The sequence below is a fragment of the Rhinolophus ferrumequinum genome, chromosome 22 (genome assembly GCF_004115265.2).
Source record: "Rhinolophus ferrumequinum isolate MPI-CBG mRhiFer1 chromosome 22, mRhiFer1_v1.p, whole genome shotgun sequence".
NCBI classification, from domain to species: Eukaryota; Metazoa; Chordata; class Mammalia; order Chiroptera; family Rhinolophidae; genus Rhinolophus; species Rhinolophus ferrumequinum.
The window spans coordinates 16,216,737-16,243,916 of record NC_046305.1 but is presented as its reverse complement, the minus strand read 5'-3'; the positions used below and the strand labels follow the sequence as shown (position 1 = coordinate 16,243,916).

Genomic DNA, 27,180 nt, shown 5'->3' with positions numbered 1-27,180 from the left:
TAACTGACATCTGCCCCAACATTCTCGTGAAACTGCCACTGGCAAACTCACCAGTGACTTCTAAGTTACTCCATCTAAAGGACCTTTTAATCTTAATCTTATTTGGACTCCAGTAATAGTAACACGACACTTAAAGATTCCTTTTCTTTTAGAACACCTTCCTTGACATGTGTGATACGAGTCTCCTGAACTTTACATTCTGTCTTTCTGGTAATTCATCTTCAGTTGGCCTGTGTCGCCCCTGCTGCCAATAAAACAGAGGCACCAGCACTCCATCACTGTTCAAAGGAAAATGTCTTGGATCCTCTCATCCAGTTTCTGCCCTTGCTCTTTGTTCCCCACTGCTTTCCAGTGTCTTCTACACTTCTTTGTGTGTTTTTACCTCAAATTTCCAGCATCACACTTGCCCTTGGGGGACAATATAAGACACCATGTGTACTCATCCTCTCAAATAAATAACCAGTGTTTTCCTTTCTTTTCTCAATTTTAGAAATATTGTGTTCCATTCAACTATGCTGGGTAAATTTTAAGGCATTTCTAAAATAGTCACCCAATCCATTGCAAAGTAAGTTCAAACAAATGACATATTTTTAAAATGTGCCAAAACAACCAGTTTGCCTATTTTGTTTTTCTATGAATGCTATTTTGGTACACAGGTGCTAACTTAGTCCTCACCTAGTCTGGCTATGCCATAGGATGGAAATTTTTATTCCAGCTTTAAGACAGGTTTTAACCATTCTTTCAAATTACATGCTGTTGACAATCAGCAGTATCATCTCAGATATAGTTTTTTTTTTTTTTCTGCTTTTATTATCCCACTTGTTTCATTTGTTAACATCTGTCTCTTGAGACAAGACTATTTACCAGCGGAAACCTTTTTGGGATATTCATCTCAGCCAAGATAAGCGCACTCGTTCTCCTCTCAGAAAAGACAAATTTCGAAAAACAAATGAAGAAGGTGAATATCCTTCTAAGGCAAAGATATTTTCTATTTTTCCGTCAGACATATAATCTTTTAAATTAAATTTAGAAATTTTCTAAAGTTCTATGAGTCCAACTAAAAATTACCTATTGAATAAAACTAACGTCATTTATTCAGTGCGAAAGTTTAGTGTATTTAAAAGTGAGTTCTCTAGAATCAGACCAGTTTCAATAAGCCATTCTGCCACACATAAACTATGCGACTTTAGGTACACTCTCAATCATACGTCATGTAAATAAATAAATAAATAAATAAATATCCATACGATTGAAGATAAAGAAAAAAACACAAACAAAACAGGAGAAAAAAGCTCATCTAGCAGTATTAATTAACGTGACAGCATAAACTTGAAGGCAAAAAGTATTATCAGCAGCTGAGAGGATCAAGTCACCAGGAAGATATACCATAAACTCAAAATACATAAAGCACACGTTGACAGAGTTACAGTAAGAAACTGAAACGCTCACAATTACAGTTGGAATTTTAACATAAATCTCAAACTGCTCAAAAATCAGCAAGCCTATAATTAGTATAAACAACACAGAATGAATAAATTTGATCTAATGGACACACAAGAGAATCCTTAAAAAAACAAAAGAAAACAGAAAGTAGTCAGGTGATATCATTTTAAATGATGAGCTTAGTTTTAAACATTTAGAGTATGAGCTAAAAATCCACAATTGAACTACGAGAGGTAATAAAAAAAATAATGTTCACGAAAAGGTTGGAAGTAAATGAGATCACAAAAAGACAGCGTGTATGGCGGGTGCTGAGGATAAGACACATCTAGTGATAAGCCCAGAAAACATACTGCAAAAGCATTCAGTATATAAAAAAATTCCTGAAGTAACAACTAACTTGTTCTTAGGTTAGAAATTTAAGTGCTGTTCAATATCCACCTTTAACAAGTATGGCAGGAAGACATGGGTTCAAGATGAAGACAACAACAGCATTACTGTAACACCTTTTGTTGAGACCTCAGAAAGATCTAAGAAGAGGCCCTGGAGAATTTTTCAGACAGACAAAAGGCCCTTTAAGAGGGTGCCTCACAAATCCTATTAAACAATAGGACTTCCACAAATCTTAAGGGCACTGACCATAGCAGTTTCACCAGGAACCCAAGGTAGAGAAGGGTTTATTTCAAAGCAATGTGAGGTTGCTCTTTTTGTCCAATGGAGCAAACCCCAAAAAGATTCATAGAAACCAGTTTTTTAGAGGACTGCTCTGGTAGTGGTATCACCACTTGGAGTAAACAGGATAGAGGCAATAGAAGACGAAAAGAGGTCTTGGGGCTCCCTACCTTTCATGTGCAGGAAGCAGGCTGACCCTCGGTTGCAGCTTACGTTTCTTAGGGGAAAAGTTTCGGGGCCAAAATCAAGAACCAGAGAGCAGAGTCAAGAGCAGCTGTAAGTAATTCCCAGGCAGCACTGAGCCCTAATCAAGGAAATGGCAGCCATGTGCGCAGCCGGATTTTTGCCTTGCTAGCGATCCTGTGTGCCTCTTATTTTCCCGTTTTTGAATGTGAAGGTGTATAGTTATCCTATGCCTGTCCTGATGCTATATGTTGGGAGGTGGGGGGAACTAATTTTTCTCTTTAGTTCACAGTAAAGATAGAGAGGAAGCATACTCAAGGAGCTGTCCCTAAGGAACCACAACCAAGGAACCTATAGAGGGCTACCTTTGTGTCAACTGAAGGCCGACATTCTCTAAATGACCTTTTTAAAACTTTGAGAGGTCAGCTATCAAAACATACAGTATTAAGTTAATAAAATATTCTCTCCAGTGCAAACTTCACACTCTGTGAAGCAGCTAAATCATTAGTGGATCTGAGAAGCCACTGTGATTGTAGGATCCCTTTTCCCAGACATCATGTATGTACTAGTATATATTGTGTTCTTATATTAAAATGGGGTCAGAGAGTATCATGTTAGCAAAATATACGTAAATGACAAACACATAATATTCCAACTTCGTGGACTATAATCATGTTTTAGAAAAAAGGCTCTATAAAGTATTTCAAACCAAAGCCGAAGGAATTTAAGAGTTTACTAAAGTTTTGAAGATTATTAAAGTCTTTGAAGATGATAAAAATTAATCATCCTCCTTTCCCAAGTGCAAGCAGAAGTCTCCTTTTCCAAAATCATATTCCACAGTCGGGCACGAATGCCCAGGCCGAATACGACCATGTCCACCAAACCAGTTACCTCTACTTCTGACCAGGCAGTTCATCATCTACTTCACAGACACAAAAACACACTTAAAACACTTTCCTTGTTGTGTTGAGTGTAAGCTTTCAAGTTAAAGGTGCACATATTCATCGTATGCCTCAGAGTTGGATTATAAGACCGGTTTAGTTAACTTTGTTGAGATGCCAGTTTAAGCACAAAACACACACAGTCATTTAATAGTGGTTTTTGAACACTATTCTTATTTTTAGAATTTGCCAGATGACTCTTCAATTAATTTTCATTCTAAATGAAACTTTGTAATTTTTATGTGCTAAGCAAAAGGTTTTTGTGAGCTGGAGAAGGTTTTTGTGATCCATCTAAGCATAAGTTTACTAAAGCACAAAGTAAGTCTAGATAGTACTGACCTAAAAAAAAAAAAATCTTAAAATACTTTTGTTTACATGGAAAGAGTATTGACTCAGGTTCTCTAATGTTTGTAAGGAAGCCATTAACAAAAGGGCTCAAATTATACACATAAAAGGAAAGATGAGAAAGAGAGAAGCAATAACTAACCCAAGAGCAAATAAGTTAATTAAATTCCCTCTCCCACCCAAGAAGAAAGTGTGCAGAAAGTACAGGCATGAGCCACACACCCACTCCTTTTTCAACTTTTACAAAATCAGGTATTCTCTACTCCCAGATGTCTAACTATGGAGCGCTTCACCAATATTTTCAATCTTAACTTACCACAATCATGTTTAGCGCCTTATTTAAAACTGAAATACACATTTTATATATCTCAAATTTAACATACCAACTTCAAGGAGAAAACAAAGACTGAGACTTCTAAATATATTACAGTTTAAAAAGTATTTTCACATACGTCATCTCATTTATTACTCTGAAGAAGGATTCACATTTAATACGGAAAGAAACTGCCTTAGGGTAGATGACATGTCCGAAATTAGCTACAAAGGGATAAATTTGGAACTAGAAGCCCAAGCTCTTAGTTAACAAATACATTTTCATTCACTTTTTTAATTGAAGGCCCTGGTTAACAAGTCATCTTATTATTGATTTCCAATGTAACACCACACATGATTTTCTATGATAAAAAGAAATAGAGTTGATATATATTCACTGAAAGCCAAATAAAACTATTCCATTTTAAAAAGCATTGAAAAATGCTAATGACTTTGCAGTCACTACAAAATTGAATGCATTTTTCAATGTTTAAACATTTAAACATTTAAACATTGAAAAATCCATCCATAATTAGCCAAAAAGAAGTTTTAACAGAACTTATTTTGATTTAATGTAATTTTTTCTTTAAAAATTTTAAGATCACATATGCACTTGACAAAATAATGTAATTATTAACTTCCATTACTCTTGATTGAAATGCATATTTGTCTGAAAGGGGGGAAAACAGGCAATTTTAGTCGTTTCCTGTTAATTAACGAATTCTGAAATGAGCAAACTTTTTATCCATAATGCCCTCTACTGGTAGCTAAAGAGGTTCTGATACACTTACTACAGGAGGTTGGATGGTTTCTTGAAGTGTAGTCCCCATCCCCGCACCTGCACACGAATCCCCTGGAAAGCTTGTTAAAAACACAACTTCTCTCCTTCACAAAATATCTACAGATATTGTGATTTCAATAATTCTGGGGTAGGTCTAGAACTCTGCATTTCTAACAAGTTCCCCAACAAGTAAGCGGAGAATCACTGGTTTGGGTAAGTATACTGACACCTGACTTCCAAAGGACAATAACTTTCTGAAAAGCTCTGGGAAGACATCACTGTGCATGTTTTGTAGAGAAAAACTGAGGCTTAAGACCATTTACCCCAGGTCACAGGATCAAAAGTAGCAGAGCCACTAATATTTTCTTATTCCTGGAAGTGCTTGTCCTTAGAGGAAATATTAACAAAATTGTATCAGCCTTAAAATCCAAGTGTCAACTTCTTTACAGACAACTGTGTGAGCGGTACATATGCAGTACCTTCTCAACCCTGGTTCACAAGAGAATCCCCCAGGGCGTTTGGAAAAATGCTTATGCCCAGGTCCCAGTCCCAGAGATTCAGATTGATTAGGTTTAGGGTGGGACCTGGACATTGTTCTGGTTTTCAAAGCTCCCAGATGATTCGAATCAGCCGGCACGGCTGAGCACCACTTAGCCAGTGGTGCGCGGCCTGAGTGCATAGAACCACCTGGAGGACACGGTCTGCTGGGTCCCACACCCAGAGTTTCTGATTCAGCAGGTCTGGGAGGGTTGGAGAATTATATTTTTACAAGTTCCAGGAGGTGATGATGACGCTGGTTCTGTGACCACAGTCTGAGAACCAGTGGTTAAACATAGTTGGCTAAGGGTTCTCAACTTGCCTACATATTAGAATCGTCTGGACAAATTTTTAGAATCCTATTAGCAGGCGCACCCGCCAACCCATTACATCAGCGTCTCTCGGGTATGGGACCCAGGCATCAATATGTGTACAGCTCCTAAAATTAAAAAAGACTTCTCTAAAACCTATGTCACTTTACTAACATTGCCACCCCAATAACCTTTAATTTAAAAAAAAGTTTTTTAAAAGGCTTCTCTACAGCAAAGATTTATAAAACCCATTAATATATTAATGGGTATATGTATAGTGATTTTCCAAGAGGATAGTATAATATGCAATATTTCCAAAGCTCTTTGGACCAGAAACACTTATATCAAGGCATAAAGTTAAAAGCTCTGTATGTGTGAACTATTAAGCTATGTGATAAGTGCTTTGAGTGACCTACAAGACATTCCCCTCCAACCTCCATCCAGCCTCATCTTTTGCCAAACCCTTCCTCTCTCCACCGCATAGGTCCCTTAACATATCAATAACCCTCTATTGCAATTACCTGTTTTAATGTGACTGTTTGGCACTCTTTCTACAAGCTCTCTGGAGTCAGAGGCAGCATCTTATTTATCTTTGATTCCCCGGAGACTAGTATGATGCCTACCATAGCTGGTGCTCCATACACATCTGTTGAGTAACTGAATACAGACTGATATCCCCACCGTCTGTAGAAAAGGCAGTGTCAGGCATGGCTTTCATGTAACCAGAGTATGCAACAACTTTTACACAGCTAAAAATCAGAATTAAGTGTTTCTCCCTCATAGAGCTACTCTTATTTACTACTGCTTTAAATAAAAAAAGGACCACTTGCACTAAGAGATGATATGGAACTTGTCCTGGGGTCTGCTACATATTCAACTTGTTAGTAACTTCAGGGTGGCAAAAAGATTTGGTAATTTTTTTATTCTAAGAATCATTTAGCTAACTGTGATCCAAAAAAAAGGTGCAAATGCTTTATACATTAAAAAGGAGATGAAGAAAGTTGCCAAAAACCCTTAAAGAGAAAAGGAAACAAACAAAACAAAACCCCTAACTACTGTTTCCAAAATCCAAGGTTTTCAATCTTGGGCATAATAAAATCAAATCCGTTTTGTTTTTGTTTTTTTCATTTATAAAGAACAGCAGTCTTCTGTGAGCAAGCTACACATCTAATTCAAGCCAAGCAATTTTGATATATATCCAAAAATTGCAAGGTTAAGTTTAGTATTCTTCGTTAGTGTCACAAAAGAAAACATTTGACTTCATGCTATAAAGGTGCTATGGTACATTCTATAGCTTTCTGGCACTATGTTTTCTACATGCTTCACAAGTATTTAAAATAATCCCACATGTATAAGTCTCAAAACATCGCAAGACTATGTTGCTTCTCAAACTTTTTCAGTTTACAGTACTGTGAGACTGTATTGGAGGGAATCAACCATCATGTTAGCAAATATTAACATATATTTGTTTTTAAAGGGCAGTGATAATTACCTCAACATATATTTATTCAACAAGTAATTATCGAGTGACCATTATGTGCCGGGCACTGCTCTAGGAGCTACAGTTAATAAAGAAAATAAAGTGTCTTATGAAGTTTACAGTATGATATATTTTTTCCAGAAAGGAAAAAGTGGAACACTCTTGTGGTCCAAGCTAGAAACAGGATTCTTTGCAAGAGAGAGGAAGAGTTAAATCTAAAAGCCATTAGTTTATAAAACTTGCTGGAAGATTCCCAGCAATTCTGAAAAAGCTGATAAGACTAGAAGAAAAAGAAAAGTAAGAAATAAAACTTTAAAATTAATTTATGATTACCTCTGAATTCCTTCAAGAATATCCTTCACAGCGGCCATCAACTTTTGAAGATATATAAACGCTTCTTCAAATGATGCTATTTTTGAAGAAGTCAGAGCTGAATTCGAGCCCAATCTTTGAAACACATCTGTGCTGAGATAGAGAAAAAGATACTCATAGGTACACAAGCGCATTTACTGTAATTACAGCATTTTCATTTCGAATGTATAAAATAACTCTTATTTATAACTTAGCTCTCATAATGCTGATGTATTTAAATTAAATTGTTTTCTTCTAAGAGTTTTATAGGTTTAGCTCTTGTATTTAGGTCATCTATCCATTTTGAGTTACTTTCTGTATGTAGTATAAGGTCAGGTCCAACTTTATTCTTTTGCGACAACTCTACTGAGTTGTCCCAGCACTGTCTGTTAAAGAGACTCTTCTTTCCCTACTGAATGGTCTTGGCATCCTTGTCAAAATTAACTGACCGTAGATGTATGTGTTTGTTTCTGTACTTTGAATTCTAGTCCATTGACTTATATGTCTATATTTATGCCAGTAGCACAGTTTTGAATACTGTAGCATTGTAGTAAGTTTTGAAATCGGGAAGTGTGAGTCCTCCAACTTTCTTAAGTCTTCCTATCAATGAACACTGGATTTTTTCCATCTATTTAGGTCTTCTTTAATGTCTTTCAAAAGTGTTTCATAGTTTTCAGTGTATAAATTTTGCACCTTCTTGAATTACATTAATTCTTAAGTATTTTATTCCTTTAATAACATAAGTAGAATTATTTTCTTTACTTGCTTTTCAGATTGTTCATTGCTAGTGTACAGAAGAAATACCACTGGTTTTGGGCATTTATTATTTTTAAAATAAAAACCATAAACTTATTTTATCTAAAAATATTATTTTAAAAAAATTTTACACATTTAAAGCATAGGTCATCGTATGCAATTTGAAAAATACAGGAATGTTTCTAGAAAGAAGAAACTATGTAATGCACATAGTCCACCAACTAGAGACAAGCATTATTAAAATCCATGGAGGTATTAATCATTGATAGTATCTAACACTCAAATTCCTCACAAATAGAAAAGACACAAAAACCTGGTCTCATGTGCTGTAAGTTTACAACTAATTATTAAACCACAAGAACAGCACAGGACAAGAAGATGCCATTTACAATCGTGCGGAAGTTCTCGAGTAGTTTCACATAAGTAATGGTGCATAGGGCCTACCAGACCCTTCAAATGAACATCTCTACATGAAAGGCTCAAGCACAAACATGTTGAAAAGTTCTACAGTAACTCAGGTACTCAAATAGGCATGCAGACAGTGAAGTAGGCTTTAACCAACTAAATACTGATAAAGCAATATAAGCATTTTTCCCTTACTGAAATACTATAATGCAAAGTCTATTATCCAGAAATTACCCCAAATTCTATAACATCCCACATACATGTATGTACTATAAGTCAGCTCTAAGGTTCATCAAGTACTCAAATGTTTTCTAAATGAAAGGAAGATTAAAACGTCTTAGCTATGGTTTTAATCGATTTTATTTTGCCTGTTATGTAGGGGAACTTACGCTAACGAGAATATCTGATTAGCCAAAATATTAAACATATATTAAACATTTATTAAGTCTAGACAAAACCAACCAACAAAACCTATTCTTTATGTGAAAATACAAATTTTTAAATATTATTTTCTTTAGCTTACATCAGGTATAGATACTTCTTTAGTATGATGGATGATACATTTTTTGAAGAAAAAAAAAATTAACTACACCCAAGGACTAAAAATGGGCCCCAAATCTACAGTGTTGTAATAGATGACTGATTGAGAATAGATGTTTAAATGGAGTGCTAATATTACTTTGCTGCTCTTCTGAACATCTCGCTAGAACAGGTAGGTGATCTTAATCCAAAACAATAATCATACTGAGCCCTTTAACAAAAAAATCATAATATGAAGTATGCTTTAAATTATTTTTTAAGTTACACCAGCAGCATCCTATTTAAAGGACTACTCACAAATAATCTCTCTTTTCATTTTACCAAGACTATAGTATTTTATGTGTATGAAAGTAATAAAAGTGTTTCTTCCTTTTAAAGTATCTTCCTTTTTAAAAAATCTCACATGAATTTTCCCTAATCCAGACTGACCTTTTCTTAAATTATTTTAAATTTTATTAATCTCTGTCTCTTCTTAATTTGTTTAGCCAATCTAGGTAACTATTCTTTGGTTTTGATATATGGAGGCAATGCTTCTCCACCAAGATTTCACATCTGAATCACCTGCAGAGATTTTTTTTTTAACGTACTCTCTCAGCTTCGCCTCAGTCCTAGAGAACCAGAATTTCTACAGATATAGTACAGGCATATATATTTTTAAGACTCTTGAGATAATTGTGATGCATACCCCTATTTAAGCATCACTGTTTCTAAGGTACCCATTTGGCAAAAGACCTTCAATAAGATAATCTAGTACATTAATCTCAGAACCCAAGCACTAACTGTCCAATGAATAACAGTAATGATAGAAAACCCTAAAATTCAAAAATTCTTAGCAATTTAGTACCTGTTTTGATATATTGTAATCCAAACATTCTCTAGGATAGACCAGATTTCTTGATGCCTGTTGGGTTGGGAAAGTTGAGAACCTGAGAAAATGATTTCTTGGTTATTAGAATTCATTGGAGAAGTATCTTCTTGCTTTTTACCCATGGTATTTTCAGAAGGATTTCGATTAAGTTTTGCCTTGACCTGGAGAAATAAGAATTACATAAAATGCAGCACTAGTAAGTGAGAGAAAAAAAATTGCCAATGTTCTAGCTTTCTGGGAAGTGTTCACTATTTTTTTGGCCTTGATTATGTACAGAATATCCCCAGAAAAGTATCAGAGCTAAAAAAAATTTTCCTTTTCCATTTATATCAAATAAGATTTCCAATCTATTTATTATAGTGACCTTTCTTCGCTAACATGCTAATATCAATTTAAGAATACTCTTGTAGCTCTTGCACACATATAGTATTGAACTGCAGAGGCACCTAGGATACAAGGATAAATAAGTATAGTCAAGCCTCCAACAACCTTATAATCCTCTAAAAAGAATGAGATTCAAAAGGCTGTTAAAAAAAAATCAGTATAGAATGTGAACTTTATTCTCTGAACAGTGAACCACTGAAGGTTTCTTACTTAAGAAATGATATACACAAAACTGCACTCTAAGACAAACTGGAACAGAAAAAAGTAGAGGCAAGAAAGTGGCTAGAAGGCTACTGAAATAATCCAGGAAAAGAGTACTGAGAACTAGAATTAGGTTTAAAAAAACCACAGCAGAATAAAAAGAAAAATGTATGCAAGAAATATTTTAGAAGACTTGGCCAAAGATTAGATTCAGGGGCCCTAAGATTTTTTTTTAACCGAGTTGCCTACAAGAATAATGGTACACCATATGATCTCACTTATTTGCGGATTCTAAAGAAAAGAATAAGTGAATGAACTAATCAGAAACAGTTTGGGAGACAATGAGGAAAAACTGAGGGTTGCTAGATGGGCGGGAGGGGTGGGGGGTGGGGGGGAGGGTGAGGGGATTGGAGGGCAATCGGTGACCACAGGATGGCCACAGGCTTGAAAATTAATCTGGGGAACGTAAGTATGGCCAATGAAAAGTATTAATTTGGTGGTTACCAGAAGGTAAAAGGGTTGGGGGTGGGGGATGAGGATGAGGGGGATCAAATGTATGGTGATGGAAGGGGAGCTGACTCTGGGTGGTGAACACACAGTGTGATTTATGGATGATGTGATACAGAATTGCACACCTGAAATCTATGTAATTTTACTAACAATTGTCACCCCAATAAATTAAAAATAAATTTAAAAAAAAAAGAATAATGGTACAAATAATAAAAATTTAGGGTGTCCATCAAGTCTAGAAATATGTTTAAACAGCTCGAACCTCCTTGATGAACTTATGCAAAGGAATATAAAGACAGTTTTACTCAGTAAAAGTCGAGCTCATAAATACTTAGAAGCAACACATCTCCGAAACATGCGCAAGAACTGATGGAAATGCTTACTTTCATGTGCTACATTCACTGCAGTTTTAAATAGCACATTATACTATGCATTGCTCATGAAGGATAAAACATTGAACATATCATGTATTATCATATGTAGCAATAAACCACTGAGTGTATGTTTATCTATATTTCTGTATTTTACGGCAACCAGTAAAGCCAAGAATAAAGGCTGGTTGTAGAGAAGGACAAAGGAGACGAGCATAGAAGTACCATATTTCCCCGAAAATAAGACCTAGTCGGACTATCAGCTCTAATGTGTCTTTTGGAGCAAAAATTAATATAAGACTCAGTCTTATTTTACTATAAGACCGGGTCTTTATAATATAATATAATATAATATAATATAATATAATATAATATAATATAATATAATATAATATAATATAATACAATACAGTACAATACAATATAATATAATATAATACCAGGTCTTATATTAATTTTTGCTCCAAAAGACGTATTAGAGCTGATGGTCTGGCTAGGTCTTATTTTTGGGGAAACACGGTAGATGAGATTGTTAGGAGAGAACACAGAAAAAAAGAAGGTAAAGGCTAGACAAACTGAAGGAGGAAAGGTGGCAACTAGCAAAAGAGAAAAGAGACCAACAAGATAAGGGAAGAAGAATCAGAAGTATTTAATAACAATAGAAGCCAAGAGAGGTTTCAGGAAAGAAAGGATGGGCAACATCAAGTGCTGAAGAAAGGCTGAGAAAAATAGAAGAGTGAGAAAGAGTGAGAAAAGGGTGGATTTGATAATTAGAAAGCAAATGATAACCTAATTCTTTTAACAGAGTGTGGAGGTAGAATTCTATTTGTAAAGGATTAAAGAATAAGTGAGTGAAGAAATGGAAATAATGGTTACAGATTGCTCTTTTAAGAAGTTTGGTAGTTGATGGAAGGAAATAGTACAGTAAGTATGGCCAATGAAAAGTATTTAAGAATAGGTCTGAGCATGTTTTAAAGCAGAGGAAAAGAGTTATACTATTGATTCAATAATTTTTTTTTTAATATCATTTTGGGAGAGGATATCAACTTAGATGAAAGAAAAACTCTGATAAAATAGAAAACAACTTGGGTTTTTTTTTTTTTTTGTCTTGGTTCTATGGTAACTTCTTTGTGAACTTACACAAAATCATCCTATTTCTCTAGGTTTCCTTGTTGATAAAAGTATGATTTTCAAAGTTAGCTTCATGGGTTGTTAGTTTCACGCTTATCAGATAGAAAAAAAAGATAGTTCCAATACTATAAATAACAGTTAATATTTACTGAGCAATTTTTATGCACTGGAACTTTCTAAGAACTTTTTTAGTTCATTTACTCTCACAACTACCTTATGAAACAGATACTATGATAATCCATATTTCATAACTGAGGTATTTTCTGGGTAAGTAACTCATGCAAAGTCTCACATGATAAAAGGCATTAACAGGATTTGACCTCCAGCAATCTGACTGTGATTGGAGTTATGATTTCTCTCCAACTGTAAAAGTATGTATTACCTTTTTCTATCTTTTGGGGCAGGAAGAAAAAAAGAAAGAAATTACTCTTCGTGTTTCTGCCTGTTTACTTAAGTTAATAAATATACATGGATGGAAAGATATTTTGCTCTGAGATAAAATTTTTTAATCACCACATAATGCTTCTTTTCCTCAGCTCTCAAACAGTAGTGTTATAAGTATACAAATGGATTTCTTTATCACACACTTATGTAGCACTTACTATGTGCTTTACAAATATTAATTTATTAATACTCATGACAGTTCTGAGGCAAAGATGCTTACTACACTCATTTTACATAAGAAGGAATGAAGGCACAGAGAGGTTAGACAACAGATGTAAGAAACCCCACTTGTCAGGATGCGGAACCTGAGGCACCAAAGTTTTAAATAGCACATTATACTATGCAAAATTGATTTTAATTGTTCTATCATATCGGTAGAGCAAGTCTTATTTTTCTGGTGGTTGGAAGGCTTATAAAAGAAAAATGTATGTATTCCTTTCCTGTTTCCACCCCATTTATATTAAAAAATCTGGAAAATGATAATGTTAATAAACTTTCCATTTTTGGTTTCTCAGAAGCCTTTTCAGAAGCAAATAATGAATTTTCCTCTTTTCCTGATCTCCTACACTTGGTAAATTAAGATTAGGGGCATTTTTGTTTTTCACAGTTACTATATTTAGACACTTTATCCCTGGAGGTAACCTATTTCTTTTTGTTGCTCAAGTTACTGAAACATGATTGAGTATTTAGGTCATACATCAAATTTGATGCATTCTACAAAACAACTCTTGTTAAAAGTATATTTTAAAAGTCCAAGTTAAATCACAGTTCCTGGCTGACTTAGATAATGAATTGCTTCTAACATGAAAATAAAGGAGCAACTCTTCAGAGCTGTAATTGCGTAAACAACTCAGATTGTTTCAAGCAATCACACTAGAGCCAAGTGTTGAGGGAAAAGCACTAATGAGGACGTCAGATTGTTCACTTGCCTTCATAAATCTCTTGCGAATGTAGCAACTGGAAGATCAAGATCCAGGAGTAAATAACTTACTAAATAACAATTCAGTATTTTTCAATACTCACTGTGCAACATAAAATAGGTATACCACTATCTGATAAACACCACTAAATTTTAACATCATATTTTTACAGTACCTCCTATCTCTAGGTTTCCAACCGATGAAAAGATCTTAAAACTTGACATCATTACTTTTATCTCAATCAATCCTTTTTTTTTTTTTTTTTATAAATCTCAGTAATCTTAAAGACTGCTAAGCCTGTGGGTATCCTGAACTTTCTGTCTTGTTCACTGTTTGTTTCACTAAAGATGTGGTTTAGGGCTCAGTTCTGTGATGAGAAGTAATGTATTTTTCCCTACACAATTCAAGCTGCAACTTACTAACTTCCCAGGTCCATTCTTTCCTACTAATAATTCTGAAAGTCATACTTGTAGTAAAAAATACAACTACCAATGTTTTGGTCTTCTTAAACTGAAAGATCATTTCAACCCTTAAATCGGATCTTTCTTCCAGGATTATTGATATTTCCTATTAGTTCATTAAAAAAGATTCTTCTTTTACGACATGAGATGCTCTTAAGCAAGTCAGTTCTTTCCTTACCAACTATTACTAAGTTTAGTATCACCTAATCCTTTCATTACTTCCTAGGTAGTGGGACCTATGTGACAGTGAAAAATCACTGAGAAAAACCAGGCCAATTCAATAGCTCAGATAAAAAAGAGAACATGATATATACATATATATATATATATATATATATATATATATATGTGTGTGTGTGTATATATATATATATATACACACATATATATATATACACACACACACACATATATATATATATATCATTAATATCTTATCTAGTAATTTTGATACTGAGTTTTTTTAGCTGTTTCTGGCATATAAAACTCCCAGAATTTTCTAGGTTTGAAATTAGAAGGCTGTAGAAAAAGAGTATTACCAGGGACAAAACTGACAGTTAATTTAAAAGGGATAAAAAAGCATGAGTGCTAGGTTAACCACATAAGAATTACGTGAAGAGATTTGTTAAAAAGTTGGTAGGTCAACTGGCAAAATCTTCGTAAGGAATACAGTTTAGCTAATCATATTATATCAATATTAATTTCCTGATTAATTATACTAGTTACATAAGATATCCTCATTCTTTAGGAAATATATATGGATGTATTTAGGGGTAAAGGAGCAGTATATCTATAACAGACTCTCAAAGAGTTCAGAAAAAAAGTGAACAGATAAGTACATAGACAGGTACTCAGATGTAGACAGGGCAAACAATAAAGCAAATGTGACAGAATGTTAACATTGGGGAAGCTGGATAAAGAATATATATATGGGAATTCTTTATACTACTCTTGCAACTTTTTTGTAAGTTTATGATTATTTATTTCAAAGTAAAAAGTGAAACAAGAACAATATCAGAGGGCACCACTACCAGAAATTTGAGTCAGTAAAGTCTGAAAGAGGCTTGGCACCTGCATGTTTAAAAAAATTTCCAGGGGTGGCCGGTTAGCTCAGATGGTTAGAGCGTGATGCTCAGATGCTCGTAACACCAGAGTTGCCTGTTCGATCCCAACAGGGGCCACTGTGAGTGAGCTGCGCCCTCCACAACTACCTTGAAACAACTACTTGACTTGGAGTTAATGGGTCCTAGAAAAGCACACTTAAAATAAATAAAAGTTTTAAAAAAATGCATAAGAAAAAAACTTTCCAAAGTATTTTGATGCATGTGGTGGTCCACTGGTCTTGGGCACTGGAAAATGAGTATTCAAACAACAGTGCATAGCTCTCTTCTCTCCATTAAATGAAATATTAATAATATAAAATCCCAACATCTGATGCGGCACCGCTTCCATAGGAGGAGGTACGTTTTATCATTTGTAGTAAGAATTGCTTATTCCATATTCATTTCACTTAATATATTGCTTAATGCCTTTAGTATGTTAGAATAAGTTAGAATTAAAATATCCTTTACCTACGGTTGTCTGCTAACTATGTTTTAGGACGCGGGGGGCGTGATTAGCTCCTCTTAATGGCATTCCAAAGGCATCTTACCTCTGTAAATGTTTGCAGTAGTTTGTTTACTTGAGCAAAGGCTTGGGGAAGGATACCATCATAATTTGATCTTGTACTGAAAGCATGTAACAGACTTTGAGAATCCTGAAGCAAGAATCTCACCGTTGTAAAATCCACTGTTTTGTTAGCTGGTAACAGAAAATTAAGAAGGAGAAACTATGTTAAGAATGAGCATACCACACAAAAATGTCTTTGGAAAATCAATCTAATACTAATTATGAAATTTAAAAAGAGTACACATTTACACCTACATGCCACTTCTAATTTATCTCTCTGGTGTAAAAAGCAACAATTGAACAGACTTAGTTATAGACAAAGTTCTTGGAGTTGATTGTGGTATTGTGTATTCAGATTCCAGGAGTTCCCTCAACATGATCGACTCCAAAGTAAAAGTAAAGTGAAAGAACATTGTACTCTTCAGAAAAGAGAGATAGTCACCAAACAAATTTCAAAACTGAGGCTTCACAAAGAGATTACTGTGGAGGCATCAGAAGAGTCACATTTTGGTGGTAAGCACATAAATTCTACATGGTACCACTCAATCAACTCAGTTATTATGTAATGATTTACCTTCATAGTCCATTACATGAAATGCAATACAAGATTTATTGAAAACAATGTGTTCTCTCTCTATGCTCAGCACAACTGTAGCAAGAAATAAATAATTTGGGTAACAGTATGCTGTGGACAAAAGAAGCTAGCAGAATATTTTCCCCTATAAATTAGCAAAGTGACTTAATCTACAAGTAATCATCTAAGGGTATACCGATTTTCTCTAGAGAAACGAAAATTACTTACATTAAAATCTCAAACCAATTAGGAGAGGTGGTGACAGTAATTTCAACTATTTTAAAAGTTACGAACAATGAAGTTAAGTAACTTTCTAATGTCACCAAAACTCAGAAAAAATTCCTTCCATTATTAAGATAAAATGCTACATAACAATTTTCAAAGGCATTTAAAATAGCCATACTACAACATGTTTTACTTTCTTTTAATGTTCAGTTTCTCCGAAACACCAGTATGTTTTTTTCACTGGCACTCTGAGTTAAAAAAAAAAAAAAAAAAAAAACAAAGAGTTCCCTGTATCACTTATGCAACAAGCATTTGCTTGTGAAATACTGAAAGGTCGAATGAAAATAAAATATTTTAATAATTGACCACACAATATTCAGAAATTCTAATCTAATGTGATGGTTACAGCCGAGTTTTTGGCTTCCCCTTTATCAAGCAAATAGTATATTTCCTTACAAAACACTTTTAGTTATTTTTAAAGTCAATGACTAGTTTAAATTCCGGTGGGAAAGAGGTGAGAGAGATTCTACACACAGAATAGAATGGAGATTTGATGAACCTAGTAAATCTCCCGAGGCGGAGAAACTGGGCACAACTTTTTTATAAGGTGCTTCTCCAATGTAAGTCTATGCTCCGTAGGGCTCATATCCTTGAATTAATCATTTTATTTCTGTCTTACAAAAACCCTTTATGAAGATTATGGGCAAAAGGGAAATAACAGTGATAAATTCAGTACGCAGACACAATATAAAGAGAAATCTACATAATTGAAATAATTTAATGCTTACATAAGAACAATAATTATTTAGACTACAGTTAATATGGATAACAAAGTTAGAAAAAGCAACTAGTCATTTTCCACCGAATTTTCTGTGACTTGATCTAAGGACACGGGTGTGGTACAGTGAAGTTAAACACATATGTATAACTCAACAGCTGAGGGCAGTATTCAAGATAGTAACCAAAATCACAAACTGTGATCCTTCTGATTCAAGATTATTTTAGAGCAGAAAGCACTTTTATCATTCTTTCAATACTGTTCAAAGTCAGTAAACATTAGGCGTCAGATTCTTCTAGACCAAGGATCAATAAATGATGCACACAATGATTCCAAAACTGATTTTTTAGCAGAAGGAATGGTCACTGTCTCTTCACGTCTTTCCCTATTGCCAATTAGAGCTGCCTCTGCTACCTCTAAGCTGTAGGAGCAAAACACGGCCTACCCCAGGAAGAAACAGCCAAATGGAAGATGGCAACTAGATACCCCACTTTTGAAACTAAATCTTGTTCAAGTTCATACGTGGTTTATGGACTTTCTCTTTTTATAGAACCAACTAAATCATGCCTCTAGTAAAAGATATGAAAAATGTTTCTATATAGCTTGTGAAACTGCTTTGAAAACATGTACAACATGTGGTTCTACGACCCTGATATAATAATACCTCTAATAAATAACTTCTACAGTTAAAGACAATGCCTGGAAAATACCTTTATTTTAAAAATGGTAACTTTGAAAAATAGGTATTCATGACACATCATAAGGCACTGACTAGGCACTTTAGATCCCCTGCGGTTTTACTGTGCTTTTTAAAAGGTATATCAAGACAACTCTAGCTATCTGACTTTGGACAAATCACTTAGTCTCCCCGGGGTAGTTTCCTTGACCACAAAACAGGGGCTTTAATAATATTAGGTCAGTGCTTTTCACATCTTGTTCTTCTTAGCAGAGAAACTTTTTTTTTCCCCCTCAAATCCGACATAGAATCTCCATATATAAACAGGTCAAAGAAAGCTACTAGGCTATAAAGTTGGGGTTGAAGGCCAAAGGCCCACCAGGGCCCCGGGCTCCCAGCAGCCTCTCCACCTCCAAGTGCTGGCAGCTCCAGAGAAACTTCAGGAAGCCTGAGGTTCTGCTCAGCACACCAACTAAGTGGTTGATTACAGTCTTTTCTGGTTTGAAAATTCTCTATGCACCAAAGCCTAAGTCTCCTTATCCATATATTTTAGACAGAAACCTTGATACAGTATCTCTAAAATCAGTCCATGAAATGGGGTCAAAATTTGTGTTAAACACAGTGAGAAATGAAAAAGAAAAAAATCTAAATAACTTGATTTGCATACCTGAATAAACTAACAAATACGGTTTTAAAAGTTTGCAAACATTATTAAAAATCATATATGCACAATACCCAGGAACACCAACAATAAGACCATTAATAGTCATGAGCTCTATGACCTGCATCCATTCATCCAGCTGCCACAAATTCCCTTTATTAGTGAGAAGCATAAATGATTAAGAATCAACTGACACACTTTTCATTAATTTATCTTCACATTCTGTGGACTATTATCTGCTAGACTGACTTTAATACAAAACTGCTAGAAACAACATAAAAGATTCATACCTTTACAGAGGTTTTCATACAAGCTCTCAACGGTTAAAAGCAAGCTCTTTTCCATAATTAATCCAAATACAGCCAACCAATGTTTCCTAAAGCACTGTAATAAATGCATTAGCGTCCATGGTGGTTTCAAGTACAGCATCTAAAACGTATTTAGAAAAAATGAGCATTTCCTGATTTATTATTCCTATTATTAAAAAGTACAGTTGGCACTTGAACAACATAGGTTTGAACTGTGCAGGTCCAGCTATATGTGAATTTTTTTCAATATACTTACACAGTACTGTAAATGTATTTTCCTTATGATTTTCTTAATAACATTTTCTTTTTTCTAGCTTACTTTATTGCGAGAATACAGTATATAATACATGACTGTTGATGTTATCAGAAAGGCTTCTGGTCAACAGTAGGCTGTTAGTAGTTTAAGTTTTGGGGGAGTTATAAAACTTATATGTGGATTTTCAACTGTGTGGGTGGCTGGCACCCCAAACCCCCACGTTGTTCAAGGGTCACTGTACTTATTTAGGAATTTCTACATATATTTCTAGACAAAATATAGCTAGTTGAATTCTTTTTAAACTAAAAGATGTTTTATTAAAAGCCAATCATAATCTTAAAATGCTAATTCCATTGCAAATTGCTTCTGTAAAATTCATGTTAGTATTAATCCTTATATAGTTTCAGAAAACGATCTGTGCAAAAAGAATGAGAAGCACCGTTTTAATTAACAAAGATCATCAATCTACTTTACAACATGGTCATTTCTATGAGGAAATCAATCTAATTATTTCACATAACTGATGAAAAAAATGTATATGGAAAAATGTGGTCAATAATTGACACTTTCTACACTCTTACAAAGATGTTTATAAAGACTGATCATTTAATACAAGATATCAGCACATTCTTTTTTGTTTCATTCATATAGAGTTATTGTCCTAGACTCTATTATGAAATATCCAATTTAAGTCAACCCTCCTAGAATCTTTCACCTGATCCTTCTTCATCATCTTGGTTCAACACTCGATAATATAATCAAGCAGCAAACACACTGGATTGGCAAAAATAGAATCTCACTGAGTATCTGGAATATATACAATCTATAATTGATGGCAACTAATGTTTCTCCTAGCTATAAATGTAAACAGCGAATAAACATTAAACTAAAAAGGCGCCTCCTGCCAAATGTGGTGTTTTACTTATTGCAGATAAGATGTGAATCTAAACAAAACTCAAAATATCCTGCTAATGTGATCGAATTTATACTGACTCTTGTATTTACATACCATAAGCCAAAATATTCCTTTCTTTTCCTGAATATATATTGCTGGGGAAATTCCTTATAACAGACATTTTGACTCAAATAAACTAAATATCAGAGTTTTTCTGAATTCAGCTTAAGCTCCATGAGGACAAAGTGTCTGACACACAGTAGATGCATAATACATATTTGTTCACTGAAAAAAATGACTAATATAGCCCTAATCTTTAGGAAATGTCCATTATTTAATTTTCAAAATGTTATTTCAAAAACGGCAAGAAAAAATACGTGATATAGATTATTACAATGAAGCTTACACATTTTACACAAGTAAAATTTCTTAAAATAAGGTAACCGATCTTTAGCGATAAAGAATAAATTTTCAACTAATAGGGTTGAAATAATCACCTCCATCCAAAGGTTTCCAAAAGCAATTTTCATTTCTGTTTCTAATATTGAAGATAAAGCTGTTCCAAGAGATTTTTCAAGATCAGATATTATGGTTTCAAGTAGAATGGGCAGTCCAGAATTTGTAGATTCTTCCTCAAAGCTCTCTTCCAAAGATGTTGCTTCTTTAAAACAGTTACAAGCTTTACTTAGGACAGCAACAGTAAATCTTTTATATATAATTAGTATTTGGTCACAAATAATAAACATTTTATGTATATAATTAGTATTTGAATTACCTAAAAAACAAATACTTTATTTTAAAAATAGTACTTAGAAACACCTATCTCTAGTATAATTGTTTTAGATGTAATATAAACATATTACATTAGCAAACACTTTATCTGTTTGACAATATATCAATAATGTTTTGAATCTATCTGTAACAGAAAAACCAGGAATTACAGGTCAAAATGTGTTTTCTTCCAAAAATAGCATATGCGTCCAACTCACATCCATAAATTTTTTTGAATGGACCGAAATCTGTGACTTAACTATTTTTATCCCTCCCCCTTTAAAACGAGTTTTTTATTATTTTAACTGATATTATTTAATCAACATTACTATTTTGATACCTGAAAACGACTATAATTTCTTTACGGCAAAATTCAAAATAGTAAATGGCTTATCGGTACAAAAACAAACTAAGGATTTAAAATGACAGTAATATAATGGTTAAACTGAAAGCATGTTACCCCTAAAAACCTATATTAGAATATCCTGTTATTCCTTCTAAATGCCATTTTGAATATTATGACTAAAGAAATTTTATTATCAAAATGTCAAATAAGTATCACGTGTATATATGAATTTTTTTAGTTATACATAAAAGTACATACAATACTACAGACTTCAATAATTATTTTCCCCACAAAGGGAAAAGGTGGTATGTGTTTTTAAATTATGTCAGATTTAATATACTATTTCATCAAATATCAAACTATAGAACAGATTACTCTGGTGAAAGAAAGAGATTATTCTGGTGCATAAAAGCCTTTACCTTTCTTAACTACTAGTTTAAAATTAAAAAAAAACTACTACTAGAGTCAAGTTTTCCTATTATTGGGCTTTTATAGAATTAATAGAAAGTTATGAATCTGAAAATAATTTTAAAACGAAATTAAAAATTTATCTCCATTTCAAATGAATATTTCCTGTAGCCACTATGTAAAAATGTGAGCGTACAAACAAAAATTCAAATTAATTTGTAAGAGTGTATGTAGAAGGCAATACTGTTAATTATGTTTTCTTTTGAATTACCATTATAATTTTCATTTATTTGTACCATTTACATGCGAGCAAATATTTCAAACAATGTTATTTTAAATGTTCAAGATGAAAATCTGCTATTAATTCCAATTGCTATCCATAATCTTAGTATATAAAATAAGATATTTCTAATTATTTGCAGTAAGAATACTACCTGCTTTCAATTGTTGCTTAGATATACAAGGCTGATGACATACATCTGTGTTCAGAGATAAGTTTAAGAACTCTGCACTCAATTCTTCTTTACTGAGTGACTTCACACCACTTATTAGGCCTTTGTTTCTTAAATTTTTATCATCCCTAAGGTTGGGTTAGGAGGAAAAAATATTTTATTTTTGATAAGATAAATCACATGACAACTAAAAACACATGGGCTCTAATCAGAGATTTGGGATTTTCAGCATTTATATGAACAAAAGAACATTTTTTTTTAAATAGAGAAGATAAAGGAATTAACACATAATAGAGTCACATTACATGAGCTTTTGAGAATAACATCCAAAGAGAAATAAATAGACACGTAGTCACTGTAAGAGAAATCATTTATACAGGGCAGGCAATTACAAACTTACTCAAAGCGAGCATACGACAAATGATGTGAGTTTGCTGTTTGCAGAAAGAAGTCGGTATGATTAGAGTACAGTGCATGAGACCAGTTTATGTGGCTACAGAAAAAGGCAAGGCCATTAATAAGTGGAAAAACAAGTAAGGGCTTCAGTGGGGAAGTCACATGATCAGATCAGTGTTTGTGAAATTGTTCCGGAGTCTGGCAGGCTTCCAGCTTTTGTTAATGGACGAGCAGCATGTTCAGATTAACCCTCCCACATATGAGAATTGAAAGATCTGGACAAGCTATTTGAAGGCACCAGAGAGCAATAAAATGTAGGCAGAAGCTCGAGGGGAGTCTACCCTTAAGACCAGAAACTGCACTGGGGAGAGCCATAGGTTTCTGTCTTTTTGCCTACAGGCATTCCCCACTTCATCAATGTCTTCAGACAGAAAGCCACAGCCTTAGTGGCTTGAAATGTCAGAAGACAATGTTCAGGGCTGGCCAGAACAGGCAGAAAGTTCAGAGGGAAACTGAAGAAGGGAGGAAACAACAGAGCAGGTGAGCCCTAAAATATGCATATAAATTCTGCCCAGAAAAAACAACGCACTGCCAAGAGACAAAGCAATTGACAGAACCAGACTCACCTATGACATAGAGCTTGAAGCTATCTGATAGGGAATTTAAAATAATCTTGATTAATATGTTTGAAGGCTCTAATGGAAAAGGTGAATAGTATGCAAAATCAGATGGGCAGTATCAGCACAAATAAAAAAAACATAAGCTGGAAGTGCTAGAAATAAAAAACAGTAATAAAAATCAAGAATGCCTTCAACAGGCTCCTCACTAGACTAGACATGATGGAGGGAAAAAAAAAACACAACAAAACACTTGAAGACAGGTCAAAAGAAATTACCCAGATTGAAACAAAAAAAGAAGGTTAAAGAAAAAGTCCAAGAACTGCGGGACAGTAAGAGTCAGGAATCTGGGAGCAGCTGGATGGGATGGATCTGGTTCAGGGTCTCTCACAAGGTTGGACCACGCTGTTGCCTATGGTTACGGCCAACTCAAGGTTTAATTGGCACTCATCCACGTGGTCATTAGCTGGCCTTAGCCCCTCACTGGCTTTTGGCTGGAGGCTTTAGTTTCTCACCATGTGGGCTTCTCCATAGGGCTGCTCATGGCATGGCAGTTTGCTTCCCCAAAACAAGCGATCCAAGAGAGAGGAGGAAGTGAGAGAGTGTCCAAGAAGGAAGTTCTAGTCTTTTATAACCTAATCTTAGACATGACATACCATCACTTCTGATGCATGCTATTTGTCACATTGACAACCAACCCTGGTACAGTGTAGGAAGGGACGACACGAGGGCACTAATGCTAGGGGCAGGGATCATTGGGGTCATCTCAGAGGCTGGCTACTACAATGTAATTCTATAATACCAGAAGGAGAAAACGGAACCAGGCAGAAGAAATATCTGAAAAAATAATGGCTAAGAATTTTCCAAAACTAAAGACAGACACCAAACCATAGCTCCAAGAAGCCCAGAGAACAACAAGCACGATAATTCACTCCCCGCAACACACACATAAACAATGGGGCATATCTGTCAAAAACTGCTAAAACAAACAGCTAAAGAAGCAAAAGACAAATCTGGAAAGCAATGAAGGGGGAAAAGGCACACTGCATACAGAGGAACAAAGATAACATTTACAGCAGACCTCTCATCAGAAACCATACAAGCTACAAGAAAATGAAGTGACATCTTTAAAATACCAGGGAATTCTACCAAAAAACTATTAGAAAATAAATGAAATTAGTAAAGGAGCAGGATACAAAATTAATATTCAGAAATCAGTTGCATTTTTATACACCAATAACGAGCTATCAGAAAGAGAAATTAAGAAAACAATCCCAGGGGCCAGCCCGGTGGCTCAGGCAGTTGGAGCTCCATGCCCCTAACTCCGAAGGCTGCCGGTTCGATTCCCATATGGGCCAGTGGGCTCTCAACCACAAAGTTGCCGGTTCGATTCCTCGAGTCCCGCAAGGAATGGTGGGCTCCGTCCCCTGCAACTAAGATTGAACACGGCACCTTGAGCTGAGCTGCTGCTGAGTTCCCGGATGGCTCAGTTGGTTGGAGTGCATCCTCTCAACCACAAGGTTGCTAGTTCGATTCCTCGACTCCCGTAAGGGATGGTGGACTGCGCCCCCTACAACTAGCAACAGCAACTGAACCTAGAGCTGAGCTGTGCCCTCCACAACTAAGACTGAAAGGACAACCTGAAGCTGAACGACACCCTCCACAACTAAGACTGAAAGGACAACAACTTGACTTGGAAAAAAGTCCTGGAAGTACACACTGTTCCCCAATGAAGTCCTGTTCCCCTTCCCCAATAAAATCTTTAAAAAAAAAAAAAAAAAGAAAACAATTGCATTTACAGTTGCATCAAAAAAATAAAATAGAATGCCTGGGAATAAATTTAACCAAAAGACCTATATTCAGAAAATTATAAGACATTGAAGGGAGAAATTAAAGAAGATACAAATAAGTGGAAACATATACTATGCTCATGAATAGGAAGAATTACTAGTTAAAATGCCTATACTACCCAAAGCAATCTACAGATTCAATGCAATCCCTATCAAAATACCAATGGCATTTTTCACAGAACTAGAACAAATAATCCTACAATTTACATGGAACCATGAAAGACCCCGAATAGCCACAGCAATCTTGAGAAAGAAGAACAAAGCTGGAGGTATCACACTACCTGATATCAAATTATACTACATGGCCAATAGTAATCAAAACAACATGGTATTCGCATTAAAACAGACATATAGATCAATGGAATAGAACAGAGAACCCAGAAATAAATCCACGTCTATATGGTCATTTAATCTAAGACAAAGGAAGCAAGAATATACACTGGGGTAAAGACAGTTTATTCAACACAAGGTGCTGGGAAAACTGGACAGACAGATGCAAAAAAAAAAAATGAAACTGGATCACCTTCTTATCCATATACAAGAATAAACTCAAAATGGATTAAAGACTTAAATGTAAGACTCGAAACCATGAAACTCCTAGAAGAAAACTAGGTAGGAAACTGTCAGACATTACCCTTAGTAATATTTTTACTGATATATTTCCTCAGGCAAGGGAAATAAAAGAAAAAATGGGACTACATTAAACTAAATAGTTTCTGCACAGCAAAGAAAACCATCAACAAAATGAAAAGATATCCTACTGAATGGTAAAAGATATTCACCAACAATACATCTGATAAGGGGTTAATATCCAAAATCTATAAAAAACTCATACAACTCAACACCAAACATTACTAAACAATCCAATTAAATAAATGGGCAGACGACCTGAAGAGACATTTCTCCAAAGAGGACACACAGGTGACTAACAGACCTATGAAAAGATGCTCAATGTCACTCATCATCAGAGAAATGCAAATAAAAACCACACTAAGATATCACCTCACACCTGTCAGAATGGTCAATATCAATAAATCAACAAACAACAAGTGTTGGCGAGGATGTGGAGAAAAGGGAACATTTATGCACTGCTGGTGGGATTGCAAATTGGTGCAACCCCTATGGAAAAGAGTATGGAGGTTCCTCAAAAAATTAAAAATAGAACTATCTTATGACCCAGCAATTCCACTCCTGGGTATTTATCCGAAGAAATCCAAACACTAATTTGAAAAGATACACTTGTATGCAACCCTATGTTCTCTGCAGCACTATTTACAATAGCCAAGATATGCAAACAACCTAAATGTCCATCAACAGATGACTGAATAATGAAGTTGTGGTATATTTATACAATGGACTATTATTCTGCCATAAAAAAGAATGAAATCTTACCATCTGCAAAAACATGGATGGACCTAGAGGGTATTATGCCCCGTGAAATAAGTCAGATTGAGAAAGACCAATACCATATGATCTCACTTATATGTAGACTCTAAAGAAGAAAATAAATTGACAAATAAAACAGAAACAGACTCATGGAAACAGAGAACAAACTGATGGTTACCAGATGGGAAGGAGGCTCGGGGGCTGGGTGAGAAAGGTGAAGGGATTAACAAGTACAAATTGGTAGTTACAAAAGAGTCCCGGGGATGTGTGGGGGATATAGTCAATAATATTGTTACCCACAACATACTTCCTTTAATATAAAGACACAGGTTAAAAGTAAATGGATAGAAAAAGATATACCATATAACTACTACCCAAAACAAAACTGGCAAAATAATATTAATACTTCACAAAAAGACTTCAGAACAGGAATATTATCAGGGACAAAGAGAGACATTATATAACGAGAGAGGGGCTAATTCTCCAATAAGACAATCCTAAACAATCCTAAATGTGTGTGCATCTTGCTGTAGAACTTCCAACTACCTAAAGAAAAACAAAAAGAACTG

The 27,180-nt window shown here is 34.7% G+C and overlaps 1 protein-coding gene across 7 annotated transcripts in view; it reads right to left on the bottom strand.

Moving 5' to 3' along the window:
- Nucleotides 1-27,180, bottom strand: part of SWT1 (SWT1 RNA endoribonuclease homolog) — a 79,516-nt gene that overhangs the window by 24,713 nt on the left and 27,623 nt on the right. For 5 of the 7 annotated variants that reach the window (XR_004421604.1, XM_033092952.1, XM_033092953.1 and 2 more), the window contains 6 exons: nucleotides 22,345-22,490; nucleotides 20,883-21,046; nucleotides 19,217-19,355; nucleotides 15,996-16,144; nucleotides 9,899-10,083; nucleotides 7,336-7,467 (listed from right to left, as the gene is read on the bottom strand). Coding sequence is in view for 4 of the 7 variants with exons in the window: in XM_033092952.1 (XP_032948843.1) it covers nucleotides 7,336-7,467; nucleotides 9,899-10,083; nucleotides 15,996-16,144; nucleotides 19,217-19,355; nucleotides 20,883-21,046; nucleotides 22,345-22,490 (915 nt within the window). In the remaining 3 variants the exon portion in view is untranslated. The remainder of the gene's footprint in view (nucleotides 1-7,335; nucleotides 7,468-9,898; nucleotides 10,084-15,995; nucleotides 16,145-19,216; nucleotides 19,356-20,882; nucleotides 21,047-22,344; nucleotides 22,491-27,180) is intronic. The other 2 variants (XR_004421606.1, XR_004421605.1) reach the window with 1 other exon arrangement.